This window comes from Theobroma cacao, chromosome 6, assembly GCF_053813885.1.
Source record: "Theobroma cacao isolate CCN51 chromosome 6, ASM5381388v1, whole genome shotgun sequence".
NCBI lineage: Eukaryota > Viridiplantae > Streptophyta > Magnoliopsida > Malvales > Malvaceae > Theobroma > Theobroma cacao.
Genome location: NC_142644.1, coordinates 29,310,872 through 29,324,029, shown reverse-complemented (window position 1 = coordinate 29,324,029; position 13,158 = coordinate 29,310,872). Strand labels below are relative to the sequence as shown.

Sequence of the window (13,158 nt, the reverse complement as noted above, 5' to 3'; positions counted from 1 at the left end):
TTCCATTTCAGCTCTGCCAAAGAGGAAAAATCCAAGTCACTGTCATTAAGATGAACTGGCTCAGCACAACTAACCCCCCCAAAAAAACCCCCTAATTTATGTGGTCAAACCGACCTACCTTTGATATATTTGCTAATATTACCACATTTTCCTCTTTACCTACCCAAACCCATCTTTAATTAGAAGCCTTCTTGGTTAGAGTGCTTCAATTAACATCATATATATACTTGTTAGTTGAGTAAATTATTTGGATCCTAAAACAGTAAAAATTCATGCAGCCTGTTGTTAACTATATCCCAAACTACAGTTAAGTGGAATAGGATCTTTCTCTTTTGGGGGGGAAGGGGAGAGGGTTCCTATGTCGAATACATCAAGATTGCAATTGTTTTATAAACGTGCCCAGTTGTATGCATCTACCATTTTCCAAGTTCATAAATGGTGTTTGTTCCTTGAAAGGAGCAGCTTGAAACACCAGAAAACAGCCCCCTCCCACTCCTCCCTACCCATTATGGAATGGAAGTGGCCCAATGTGGTCCCTTTCTCACACTCTGCACCTTTATTTGTTTATTTTTATTTTCACAGCACTTTACTTGCCAGGGTTACATAAACGAGAATTAGATTCACCTCTCATTTTCACTTTTATTTATTTATTTTTTTAAATTATTAGTGCAGCTTAGGATACTGGCAATAAGTATCAACTTCAATGTGGGCATCAATGATTCTGATCTGACCTTGTGTTGGGGGGTGGAAATCTTTGGGTATATTTTTCCCAACGTCCCCCAAAACTCTCCATCTCCCTGAATTGGTGGAAGCATTTTTCCCCTTCACTTCCTTCAGTTTTCAACCCTTTCCCATCCTTTTTGGTTTTCCTCTTGTCCTTTGTATGATCCACAACAATGTAATTAGGGTTTACACATTTGTAAATTGGGAAAAAAGTGACTCAAGAGAAACCCATTTTTCTTCCTTAATACACATGCTTAGTAAGTGAATAATGACTTGAAATATTTGCAGAAATTTCCCAATGAGTATGGGGACCAAATTTCTATTTTGCATGGGTTAATCTGATTTTGTTGATCCTCAAGAAGCAATTAAGGATAAATACAAGTGAGGGGGTGGGGACATAAAACACAAAAGATAAGGATATATTTAACTGACAATGTACTTAAAACATAATTTTGTACCTGACAAAACAACACCAATGATGCCAAGTTTTGTATAATCTAATTTAGGTCATGCTAGCCTGACCTATTGCCTCTTGCTATCCCAAACCCCCGCCAAACAAATAAGATAGAAGGCTTTTCATTATCCATTCTCAACACTCTTTTTACAAAATGAATTTAGTACTTCACATTTAAAATTAATGTAAACAAGCTAATTTTAAATTTTATTAACACATTAATGATTAATTAACGATTCAATTAATGTTAAATGTCATTAAAATTAGTAGTAGAACTTTAACAAATACCATCTTTAAGATAATTGACAATGTTTCTAATAATAATCTTAAGAAATCTCCATAGAAAGCTTATTAGTTAGGCTTAAAATGGAAAACTAATGAAAAGTGACTTTTGAAATGATTTTTCTACCAAACTATATGAAATTTATTCCTCAAAAGATTATTTCGATTAAAAAAGATGAAAATAGATATGTCTCACTTGATATCTCTTTCATAATTTTATATCATGTATCCCATAAATTTTTTATGTTCGGATTAAAAATTTAGGGTTTGAACTTATGATTTGAGTGTATAGTTTAAAGTTTAGAGTTTAAGAATTTTAGTTAATAATATAAGATTGGACATAAGACGTAAAATTATGAAATTAATATCAAATGAAACATTGAAAGGAATAGGGATTTGCATCCAATATTTATAATACTAATATCTTTTAAGGGAAAAGAATTAAGAATTATCAGGACAAATAATGAAGGATAGGTTGGACTTAGGAAGTATCTAAACCTTAAGAAAACTATATTTATCTTATATATATTGAAAAATCAAGAATCCCTCCCATGCAAATAGAAAGTCCTATGGGTATCAAAAGGCAAAGCAATATGCAATAATGATGAATAAATAAATATAAAAGTAATATGTTATTTAATAATAACAATAATAATAATAAAATTAAATGATGAGTAGTAATTGTTTGATATGATATGATCTTAACCTTACCGTAGTCAGACTCAAAGGTTTTATAAGTCAATGCCAAATATTGAAACTTTTATTGACGATTTCAATTTTCTCTCTCCTCTCTCTGGCCCCACCCATTTTGTCTGAAATTCCAATCACCACCAATCGCATGCTACCACATGGACTTCCTCACAATTAGACCCCACACTCTCGCTTCTAGCGCGTGTGTCTGGGCTCGGTCCTCTAATCAAGCGTTCAAACATCACCGTATATTATAATTTGAGAGATAACAAGAAAACAAAAATACGTTTTTTGCTTGATGCTATATATATAATATATTATAAAAATTTAAAGAAAATTATGAATATTGGACAGATCAATTCGATTTAAGTAGTATTAATAAATTTTTTTTTGAATTTATTATTGCATATTGCTTTCGTCAACAAAATTCTATGATCAATAAATAAATTTGATAGGCGTTGGTACAAATGTTGGAAAGGAAAGTTGGTCAAAGTTGTTTTGACTTAATATTAAATGATTTTATGGTGACTCATATCCTTTAAATGCTAATAATTCAATCAAATTTATATCCATTAATTACCACAAATGATGATCTTCCTAATCTAATATTAAACCATATAGATGTAGTCAAACAATAAAATTGCTTAGTTTTTTTTAAGTAGCTAAAAGATGAAGTTTCCTTCACAATTTACCATGTGACTAGGTGAGCTCTTGGTTCATAATTTATTCATTGGACTAGGACAATGAATATATTAATGATGGAGGCGCGTGTCGAGCACAGGCATAAAGGAGGCAATGGGGGTTAAACACAACTAAAACAACTCCCAAAGTCCCCACCAAAACATTTCTTACCAAACCGAAAATTGAAGTACCAAAAACTATCTCGCCTCCACATCTAAATCTCCTCAGACTCTCCCCTCTTTCCTCCTCCGTTTCCCTTCTTCAACCCCTTTCCGTCCAAAGATCAAAGACGCCCTAAAAAAAAAAAAAAAGAAAGAAAGAAAGCTAAATGGAAACCTCTCCAAGGCCGAGCCCAAACCCGAATTTCCTTGCATCTCCCAAGAGCCACAGTCCCAACAGCAGCACCAGCAGCACAAGCAGCAGCAACAACACCAACCCACCACCGCCAACTCCTCCAGCTCAACAGCCTAAGCCCATCACCAGATGCGAATCCGCCAATCCGTACCCGACGACCTTCGTCCAAGCCGACACTTCCTCGTTTAAACAAGTCGTCCAGATGCTCACGGGATCCTCCGAGACCGCCAAGCTTGCTTCATCCACCAAACCAAATACCTCCGCTCAATCCGACCCTAACCCGAAAACCCACATCCCTCCCATCAAATCCATCCCCAAAAACAAGCAAAATTCTGGGTTCAGGCTTTACGAGCGAAGGAGCTCTCTCAAGAACCTCAAGATCAACCCGTTGAACCCGGTTTTTGGCTCCAACAATTCCGGGTTTTCGCCTCGCAAACCTGAAATACTCTCCCCTAGCATTCTTGACTTCCCTTCTTTGGCTCTTAGCCCTGTTACTCCCTTAATTCCCGACCCGTTTGACCGATCTGGACCTGGAAATTACACGAATTGTTTTAACAATAATGCGAAACTAGACAAGGAAGCTGAAGAGAAGGCAATTAAAGAGAAGGGTTTTTATTTGCATCCATCACCGGCATCTACACCGCGAGATTCGGAGCCTAGGCTTCTCCCTCTTTTTCCAGTTACTTCACCTAGAGTTTCAGGTTCTTCTACTTCTTCTTGAAATAAAAAGAATCATTTTTAGTTTTTTTGTTTTTGCTTTTTCGTTATTCTGCTGATGTTGTAAGATTTTTATATATTGTTCGGGCAGTGAAGATGGGGAATCGGAAAGGAAGGGGAAAAACAAGAGATAATATTTGTAATGTTGGATATTTTGAGAGGAATGAAGAGAAAATCTTCGCTTCAATTGTAAAATTTTATGCTTGTTTTGACTTTTATTTTCCCTCTTTGTTATGTTTGTATGCTAGGAAATTTGAGCTAAGGACGATAAGAAAATAAGCTTAGTGAATTAAGGAATTAAACTTTGGTATTTTGAGAAATTATAGTGCCTTTTGTAGTGGTTAATTTATATGGATGACTGTGAATTGAAGGGGAGAATCAGTGGTTTTTACTCCCTCTGGTAATTCTTTTTCTATCAATAAATGCAAAAGATGAGTGACTGGGAGTCTGAGATCCCAATCAGTTCCTTTGCCTTTTTTAAGACATTAATAAACATTGCAAGAAGTGCAGATGAACAGAGAGGCAATTAGAGAGAGAGAGAGAGAGAGAGAGAGAGAGAGGAAGAGGAGCTGGAATGGGAAAAGTTTTGTTTGTATCAAATGGCAAAAGCAGCTTTGAGGCTAGCTGTCAAAGAAAGAGTAGATAATTGGGCAAGGAATCTTGACTCTTTTGTTTTGTTTTTCCTTTGTGAGGGAAAAAAAGGATGCCAAGGGAGGCAGGCAATTCTGTGTGTTTTTTTTTTTTTTAAAGAAGAAATTCTAACTTTTTATGCACTCGTGATTTTCTTATTTATTGATTGTTAGTACATCTACTGTTTCTACTTCCTCAAACTGTGGTCTAGGCTGCTCAATGCAACAATTTATAGTCTACCATCTTGGCCTTGTGGGTAGATCCACCATAAGGGGTCATTACGGAAAAAATGTCACCATTGGATATGAAATGGGCCCCATTCAATCTTGCCATCTGATGCAACTTTTTAATACTGAAAAATTTTAAAGTTACTTATGATATTTGGTCATAGGGGGGGGCGGGGGTGGTCTCTGTTGATATATATATGTGGTGGGGTCTATATTCTATAAAAAAAAGTAGTAATAAATCTAGTGGACTTGATCACCAATTTGGTACTATTTCAGCCACACAAGGGTATTTTATTTGGACAGTGAATTCAAGGTCCCACTTGGATAAGAAGGGTAGCAAGGAAAGAGAAAGCAAGCAATGGCCCCTTTTTTTTCTTTGAGTTGCCTGAGTAAGAGGGGTACTTTAATATACAAGGAAACTTTGAATTGTTGTAAAAGCAATCATGCAAAGTTAGTTCTTCTTTCTTTGAATATTGCACTTAAACATTGTTTTAAGTCCCTACTTTTTGACTCAAAAGAGACCAAACTGTAGTGAATGGAGACATGAGAAAGTGCAGGTGGGAGGGGAAGTGGGACTCGCGATGATGAAAGGCAAGAAAGAGAAGAAAAAAAAAAAAAAAGAGAAAGAGAAAGAGCTGTTATTAAAATGGGAAAGCCAGAAAACATGGGCTGTGGTCACCTCTTACATTTGTTTTGTTTTGTCTTCCCTTGTTTGTTTGTGTGAATATATATTGGATTGTAGACTATGCAGCCCTGCGGTTGGTGGGTCATTTATTGGCAATTTTGAAACTTCCATGTGCACTGTTTTGATGCCCCTTACCAAATTATCAGATCAGGACCTCTTCTCCCCTTCACTATCAAAAAGGCGAACCCATTGTTTACACATGGCGGGCCCTCAGCTCATCCATCAAACCCATATTTCTTCCCCTAAAATCTGTTCATCCAACCTACCATAACCTTGATTCATAGCATTTGACAGTGTGTATCAGTCTGTTGGGATGTATGTTAATGAGAGTGTAAGAATCATCAAAGAATTCCTATCAGCAAACGAATAAATGAGATGAACCGTTAAAGTCTTGTTAAAATAGATTTTAATGATTCAAATCGAATATGGTATCATAGCCATTGAAAGTTGCTTTGCGGCCATTGCAGCATCACTGCTGAATGCTGAAGCTGATCAAATTCATGTTGCACATTGTTTTATTTATGGATGACGTGTAAAGAAGCTTTTACGAAAAACAAATGTCATGGTCGAAACTTGGAAACCTGAAAGATGCCATTACCGTCCATAGAAGAAGAAATGAGCAGAAATGGCACCACGCGTTTATTCCCACTATCAAAGATGATAAGGATACGTAAGACTTCACATTCCCTGGAAAAAAAAAATCTTCCTGAGAATTTTGTTCAAATCCTAGTAGTGTTAGCCTTATTGTTGACACCCAAAAGATATAAAAGAAAGATAAGAACTAGGTTACCTATGAATTGACAAGTTAACAAGTTGACAAACAGGCAGGGTAGGAGGTAATAAAACCTTAACAATACAAATATTACAAAATATTAAAGACTTTGAAAGGGGTGTACAAGAAGACAGGAGTGAGTGAGTGTGAGTGTAATGGGATGAGGACATTGGGTAGATGAAAGAGGACCCAAAAAGCATAATTTGATTGGAAAGATTGTTTGGCAACGGCGATTGGGACAATCTGAATTATTGACCAAACCCCTTTCATCACCTCTGAAATTTTACGTCTGTTTCTTACTTGGATGCTTGTGTGGCCGCAAAGTTGAACCCGAAATTTGAGGTCTGATCCCTCCTCCTCGTGCTACTGACGTATTGCTCCGCTAGGCTCCTTCCCTTTTTCTTTTTGGATATAAATATTCCATGGAAGAAAATGATTTACACACAGATCTTATTCTTATTCTAGTAGGAATAAAAAGAAACATCAAGGTTTTGGGTACCAGGTGGCTGCAAAATGCACCCCGACAATCAATTCATTCCATTAGTGATCTTCAAGCTATAAAATGAAAAAGTTGAGACTTCCTTTCTGAAATTTGTTTCATCAACAAGCAATTAAGTTCAGTCAAAGGAATGGTCTTTCTGAATTAATGGACCAGGTCGCCCTGATTTGCAAGCCTTCCACCCTTTTGTCAGCAGAGTATTTTAACTTCTACGATATATATATATATATATATATATATATATATAGTGTCAATAACATGTCTATATACAGAATTCTTACGTATAAAAGAAATTGTATTTAAAGTTATAATCATTCAAACATTTAGACTGATAGATATCTTTAATTAAACAATACTGCAACTATTACATATTCATCTCGGCTTAAATAATGATTATCATTATAAGGAAAACATGGACGTAGAGAGAAAAACCTACCAAGCTCTCATTAGATTTGGAATACTACAGTATTATTTTAATCTAGCCTTCATTTCCCTTTTTTTTTTTAATTTCCTCCAGAAGATACATATTAAAAATAATTAATTAAGAATTAGTGCAAATTACAAAAGCAAGAACACCTTGACCCCCTTTTGCACTACCCTTTTAACACATATGGAACATATATTTATGACCAAAAACAAGCCAAAATACAAATGATAACTTTGTTTAACAAGGAAGAATTAGTTAAGAAGAAGAAGAAGACGAAGAAGGGGATTCAGAGGAGGAAATATTGCAAGCTCGGTGACTCTAGAAATTTTGTTTTTGGGGGTTTCTCTCTCTTGGGTGAACTTTCTCTTCAACTAGTGTACCTATAGCAATGGGTAATGGCGCTGCAACCACGGTTGTAAGGGTTAGCTCTTTTCCTGTTCTGACAGTTGTAGTAGGAGTTTCCACGACGGTTGCATGGGACTGAGTTGGCCTTAAGGGCTCCGTAGCTAATGTATCTTTTCTGAGCAAGTTGGCGACGATTTATCTCGGAATCCATCAATGTCTGGCTGACATCTTCAACATCACACTGTCCGTCAATGCATGAACTTAACTCATCGTTGCCAAAATGGGTGAGACCCCAGCTGGCCTCGTGAAATGTGGTGGACTCGGCCACCATTGCCAAGGCCAAGAGAAGGAAGACCAGCCAGACCTTGGAACCCATTTCGGGAACGTTGGAAAAGAAAAAAACAAAATGCTAACTTTCTGAACGAAAGAAAAGTTGTAAGAGAGAGAGAGAGAGAGACAGAGACAGAGAGGGTTGTAATGCCTAAGCCCTGCCCTTCCTGATAAAGGAGGGGAAGAGAAAGTTATAGAACGAATGCGGGATGGCTGTGAGCTTCTTTGGCATAAAAAAAGAGCAAAGACGGGAAATTTAGGGGGTGGGATTAGTGGTTCATAATTTTGTTGATTTAAAGCTTATTTTTTGAGGGTGCCCGTTTCTTGCTCCTTGTTTTTCTCTTGGTCTCGGGGTGATGTTCTTTTTTGGGGAGGGTTTTGCCAGATAAAACCTAGCTGTTTCTTCAACTGCCAATGCCTGTAATTGGAATGTTAAAACCATCATAGTCATTCAAGCTCCCTAATTGGCTAACCTCAATGGGTGGCTGCCAAGAACAAATTGAAACAGAGGATGGAATTGGAGGCACCCTAGAAATATATGGTTGACAAAACTTATGCCAGGGTTATGTTCATCTGTTTATTATAACTATTTTCTAGATTTTCAATGAATATCAAAAACAAGCTTAGAATCATAGGTTTATAAGCAATAGAGTCTGCAAAAACCTGATGAGAAGGTTAGAACTATTGACTAATTTTTGGCTATATTCTGCATTTAGAGCCTGGTTTTGTACGAAGGGGGCGCTCATCCATGGGCCTGGTGGCATGACATGGTTATCCATTTGATCAAAGGGTTGCCTAAATCTTATGACAAATTGGGTTGAGTTAGTAATGGAGTAAGAATCCTAAGCTCAAGAGATAATACTGGCTGGTTTGGGACAAGCCCAATCATTGCTGTAGTAATTGGGTTTCGGTTAAGCTCATATTGTTGCTGCAACATAACCTAAAAACGAAGGTTTTCTCGAGCACAATATTCTTACCTTGGCTGCCACATGACTTCCCTCACCTGCAGTCTCCTCTCCCACTTTGGCAGGGAAAACCCAAACTAGTAGTAAAGTACAAGGCAGAGTAATTAGACCTTGGTAAGGATTGTCTAAGAATCCTGAGACTTGGAGGAGCCACTACCTGACCAATATTTGTTAAGAAAATCAGGAAAAAAGTTGCCTTCAAGCAAAGTTTGCTGAAGTTCTAGACTTGAACTCATAACCTTTCTAAAGTTCAATAAGTCTACTTCGAGGGTCATCAACAATAAAGGGAAACTCTATTTGTACATGTGATTTCGGGTGCCGACTTATTTTGAATATAAATAGGAAAGAATTACCCCTTACTTTTTAGTCAAAAATATTTAAAAACGATAACATTATCTTCACAACTTGGGTTTTTAACTATGTTCATTTGCTTACCAATAAAGAGGGAACTGAATTATTATTCTCGTTTTTGGTAAAAAAATTTACCCAAATGGATTAGTCAAATTGCCATGATCGGATGTCTACCATAACATAAACCAACAACTCTAGGCCGCATGCTTGCAACACCGTGAGTAGCACTACTCCATGGCCATGGCACTGGCCCATGTGCAAGGTGTACTATTATTCTTTCATTTGTTGAGAAAATATAAAAGAACTAAAGCTGAACCCATAGCCCAAACTATTTTGGGGTCGTGCTTCTTTCTTTAGTTGCAATAGCTTCATAGCATGCCGAAGGATGACATGTACATCCTAGCAAGGCAAATATCTGCCTAATAGGAAGATGATGACGTTCCAGATCGTTCATTTCAGATTTCAAACACTTATCTTTCTACTCCAATTGAAAATTAAATGGGATGGGACCCCGAACATGCAAATCAATCAAAGCAGGAAGCAATTAGAAATTATTGAGGAAATATCTCGAGTTTAGTTTCCAAGTCAGGGAACGGATGACTCGTCACAATAAGGAACAAAGAAATATCTGTAGCAGAAGTGTGGGTGGTGAAGTTAAAAGTGAAATTAGGAACCAGGGCCGATCCTTTGATGAAGCCATTCAAGCAAGGACTTTAATCCCCAATTTGAGGAGGCTTTAATTTTAAAAAAATTTATAATTTTATAATAATTATAATATAATTAATTATATTAAAAATATATAAAAATAATTAATAATTAATAAAATTATTTATTTTTTATTTTTTAATTATGTATCTAATAAATTTTAATTTTTTATTATTTTTTATTTTTAAAATATAATTAATTCTCGACTATATTATCTTATTTTCAATAAACTAACAGTCATATATATATTTAATCATCTCCAACAGCTATTTTTTTCTCATTTATTTCTCTTATTTTCAATCAACACATTTAATGATTTCCAACAGTTTTTTTTATATATAAAACTAATTATTTTTTTTCAATGTATAATATCTACTTTTGAAATCTTCCTTTTTGATTTGCTCTTTCTTTCTTTAACTTCAATTTTTCTCTAAATAATACACAACAAGTCTATTCTTTTATTATCTTCATAAAACTGTGAACCTCATTTGAAAGAATATTACCTTAATCTTGAATGTTCCTTAAAATATAACAACTATTCTGATATTAATGGTTTAGATTTATTTTCAGAATTAAAAATTTTAAAAAGAAATTATATAAGAAGAAAATAGTCTAATTGACATACTTAATTATATAAGAAGACTCGATTTTTTTTCAAATGCATATATTACTTTTTAAATAATGTTAACAATTTGAATAAGTGTTGTTTCAAGATAAAAAAGTTTTTTAAAATTAAAATTAATAAAATTTTATTTAAAATTAATAATATTTCAAGAAATATTAAATAGATTGATTATATTATTAATTAAAAAAATATTAAAAAAACTTGATTATAAAATTTTAATTAAAAATTTTACATATCAAAAAGCTAAAAAAATAAAATTTTAATAATTTTTTTAATTTCAATAAAAAAAATTTATTTAAATATTTCACTTTATGTCTTTAAATTTATTGAGCCGCTCCTATCAAGAACACGAGGTAAGCCCCACGTTTGCCGGCAAGAATATTGTCAATCCCGATCACAATCAATCTCTGCAATGGCAATCTTTTAGCACAAATCTAATTCTTATTAGGGGGTGAGACACACTGGAGTTTGATTTTTCTCGTCAGGGAGCAATCACTGAGCTTTGATCGTGGCTTGAAAGCTTACAAATCAGCAACCTAACAAAAATTACGTAGACCCAAGTCCAAGTTTATTTTTGACTTGTTTGATCCATTGCATCCTTTTTCTCTTTACCTTTGTCTAAATGAAGGTGGAGTTAAAACATCTTTAAAACAAAATCAAATAAAAAAATATATTAAACAATTAAACAAAATTTATATATAATTCAATTATTATTTATTTAAAAAATTAAATAAAATTCAAAAAATATTAGACATATAAAAAGTACTCATTAATAATAATGATGGTGTCATTTATATATATACATATATATATATATATATATATATATGATTAAATGTAACTATAAAAAGAATTTTTCTCACTTTTGGCACTTAAAAGTGAAAGAGAAAATAAAATTTCAAACTCAAATGAATTGTTTCTTTACTTTGTGTGTTATAACTCTCCTCTTATTTTCTATTTATCTCTTAAATTTGTAATTAACATCCTGAGTTATTAGATTGAACTATTGAGATATAATATGTTATGATAATCTATTAGGTTAGACTGTTAAGATATAATATGTTATGATAGGCTTACATTTATATCAAAACTTAATGAGCTTGAATTAGTATACTCACTTTTATTTTTTTTTTTAAATTTGATAGGTTTAACATATTAGTTTAGAATTTATTTGTTGAGCTTAACTAACAATATACTAATCATAATGACTCTAATTTTATTAAACAGTTTGAAGAATAAAACTAATTATTAAATAAAAAATTATTTTCAGAGCCATTAAAAATATATATAATAAATAAAATTGTATTGCAAGCAATACAATTATTTCATTCTATCAATTTGTATGTATATTTTTGTTAATTAAAGTTTGCAACATACATGTTATAATGTATTGGTTATTTTGAATAAAAAATAATATATTGATGAAATTTTAAGTAACAATGCAATACTGTAATTTATATTTAAAAATTACATAATAATTTATTTATTTTTAAAAATTAAAATTATAAAAAATAAAATTCGCATACCACTTAAAAGAAAAACATGATAAATAGAAGACAGAATCCACATATGACATAATAAAAAAGAAAAAAAATATAATTGATGATTTGTAAAAATTTGTGAAAGAAAATTTATAAAAATTTAGAATATAGAAGTAAATAGAATATAAATAAATAATAATAATATAAATATAAATTAAAAAATTTAAAAAAATTAAAACTGAATCAAGTATATGAAATTATTTTGTTATTTTTTATTTATATTAATTATTAAATAAAAAATTATTTTAAAAATCATTAAAAATTTATAAAATTTAAACAAAATTATAAAAATTTAAAAAAAAATTAAAATTTAGGGGTCATGACCCTCCAATCCTATAAGGAGGCTCCGCCGCTGGTCTAAATGGCTTCTGCTGAGGACAAAATGCAGAACAAAAATGATCCTACCAATTCTTTAATTGGATGTAATTTGTAAGTCCTGTAAAACGTTGCGGCATGAACCGTCAGGCCAAACCAACAGTTTGACCATGCAAGTTGTTTGAATCCTATTATGCTATTTTTTTTTCTATTAATTTGTGATATCAATGATGATTCGACGGCGTAAATTGGTAGTGTCAGCAGGACATATGAGGCATCTATGGCTAAAGACCATGCGTGCACGACAATCACGCAGCAGGAAGCTTCTCCCCTATCCGCGAAGATTTGAACGTTGAAGGGTAGACCTTGACTAAGCATTCAAGCACATTTATTCTACTATTGTTTTCACAGCCAAAGGCTCTCTTCTCAGTCTGGCAAAACCCAACCCCACCTTTTTCATGATTTCACACCTTTTTATCCACAAAGACAAAACCCCAATTCTTCCAAAGCAAACTTATTTGATGATGTATTTTTAAGGAGTATACATTTTTATTTCAATTAATTGATTTATTAGCATGATATGAAGTTTAATATTTCAAGGAATGTCTCTACTGGGGAAGAACTTTAGAGTCTTCGCAGATTTTTTCTAAGTATATATATATATTGTCAAAGATGATGTATTTCTTTTTGTTAAATCCATATTTTTGTTTTTTCCAAAATTGGTTCGTACATGAGTTGGCACATTTCATTGTGGGCTAGTTGAATTTTGGTTCTTTCTTTTAAGGATTTATTCACATTTGTCCACAGGCACATCATAGTCAGTGACTTTGTTTGCCTTGG

At 33.4% G+C, this 13,158-nt stretch overlaps 2 protein-coding genes across 2 annotated transcripts; one reads left to right on the top strand and one right to left on the bottom strand.

Moving 5' to 3' along the window:
- Positions 1-3,017: 3,017 nt before the first annotated feature.
- On the top strand, positions 3,018-4,088 carry LOC18596829 (VQ motif-containing protein). The gene has a single exon (XM_018123260.2). The coding sequence runs from the start codon at positions 3,159-3,161 to the stop codon at positions 3,903-3,905; it is 747 nt and encodes a 248-aa protein (XP_017978749.2). The 5' UTR covers positions 3,018-3,158; the 3' UTR covers positions 3,906-4,088.
- Positions 4,089-7,201: 3,113 nt separating this feature from the next.
- RALFL4 (ralf-like 4) lies at positions 7,202-8,109 on the bottom strand. Its single transcript, XM_007025530.3, has one exon. It carries the CDS (start codon positions 7,860-7,862, stop codon positions 7,509-7,511), a length of 354 nt encoding a protein of 117 aa, XP_007025592.1. The 5' UTR covers positions 7,863-8,109; the 3' UTR covers positions 7,202-7,508.
- Positions 8,110-13,158: the final 5,049 nt, after the last annotated feature.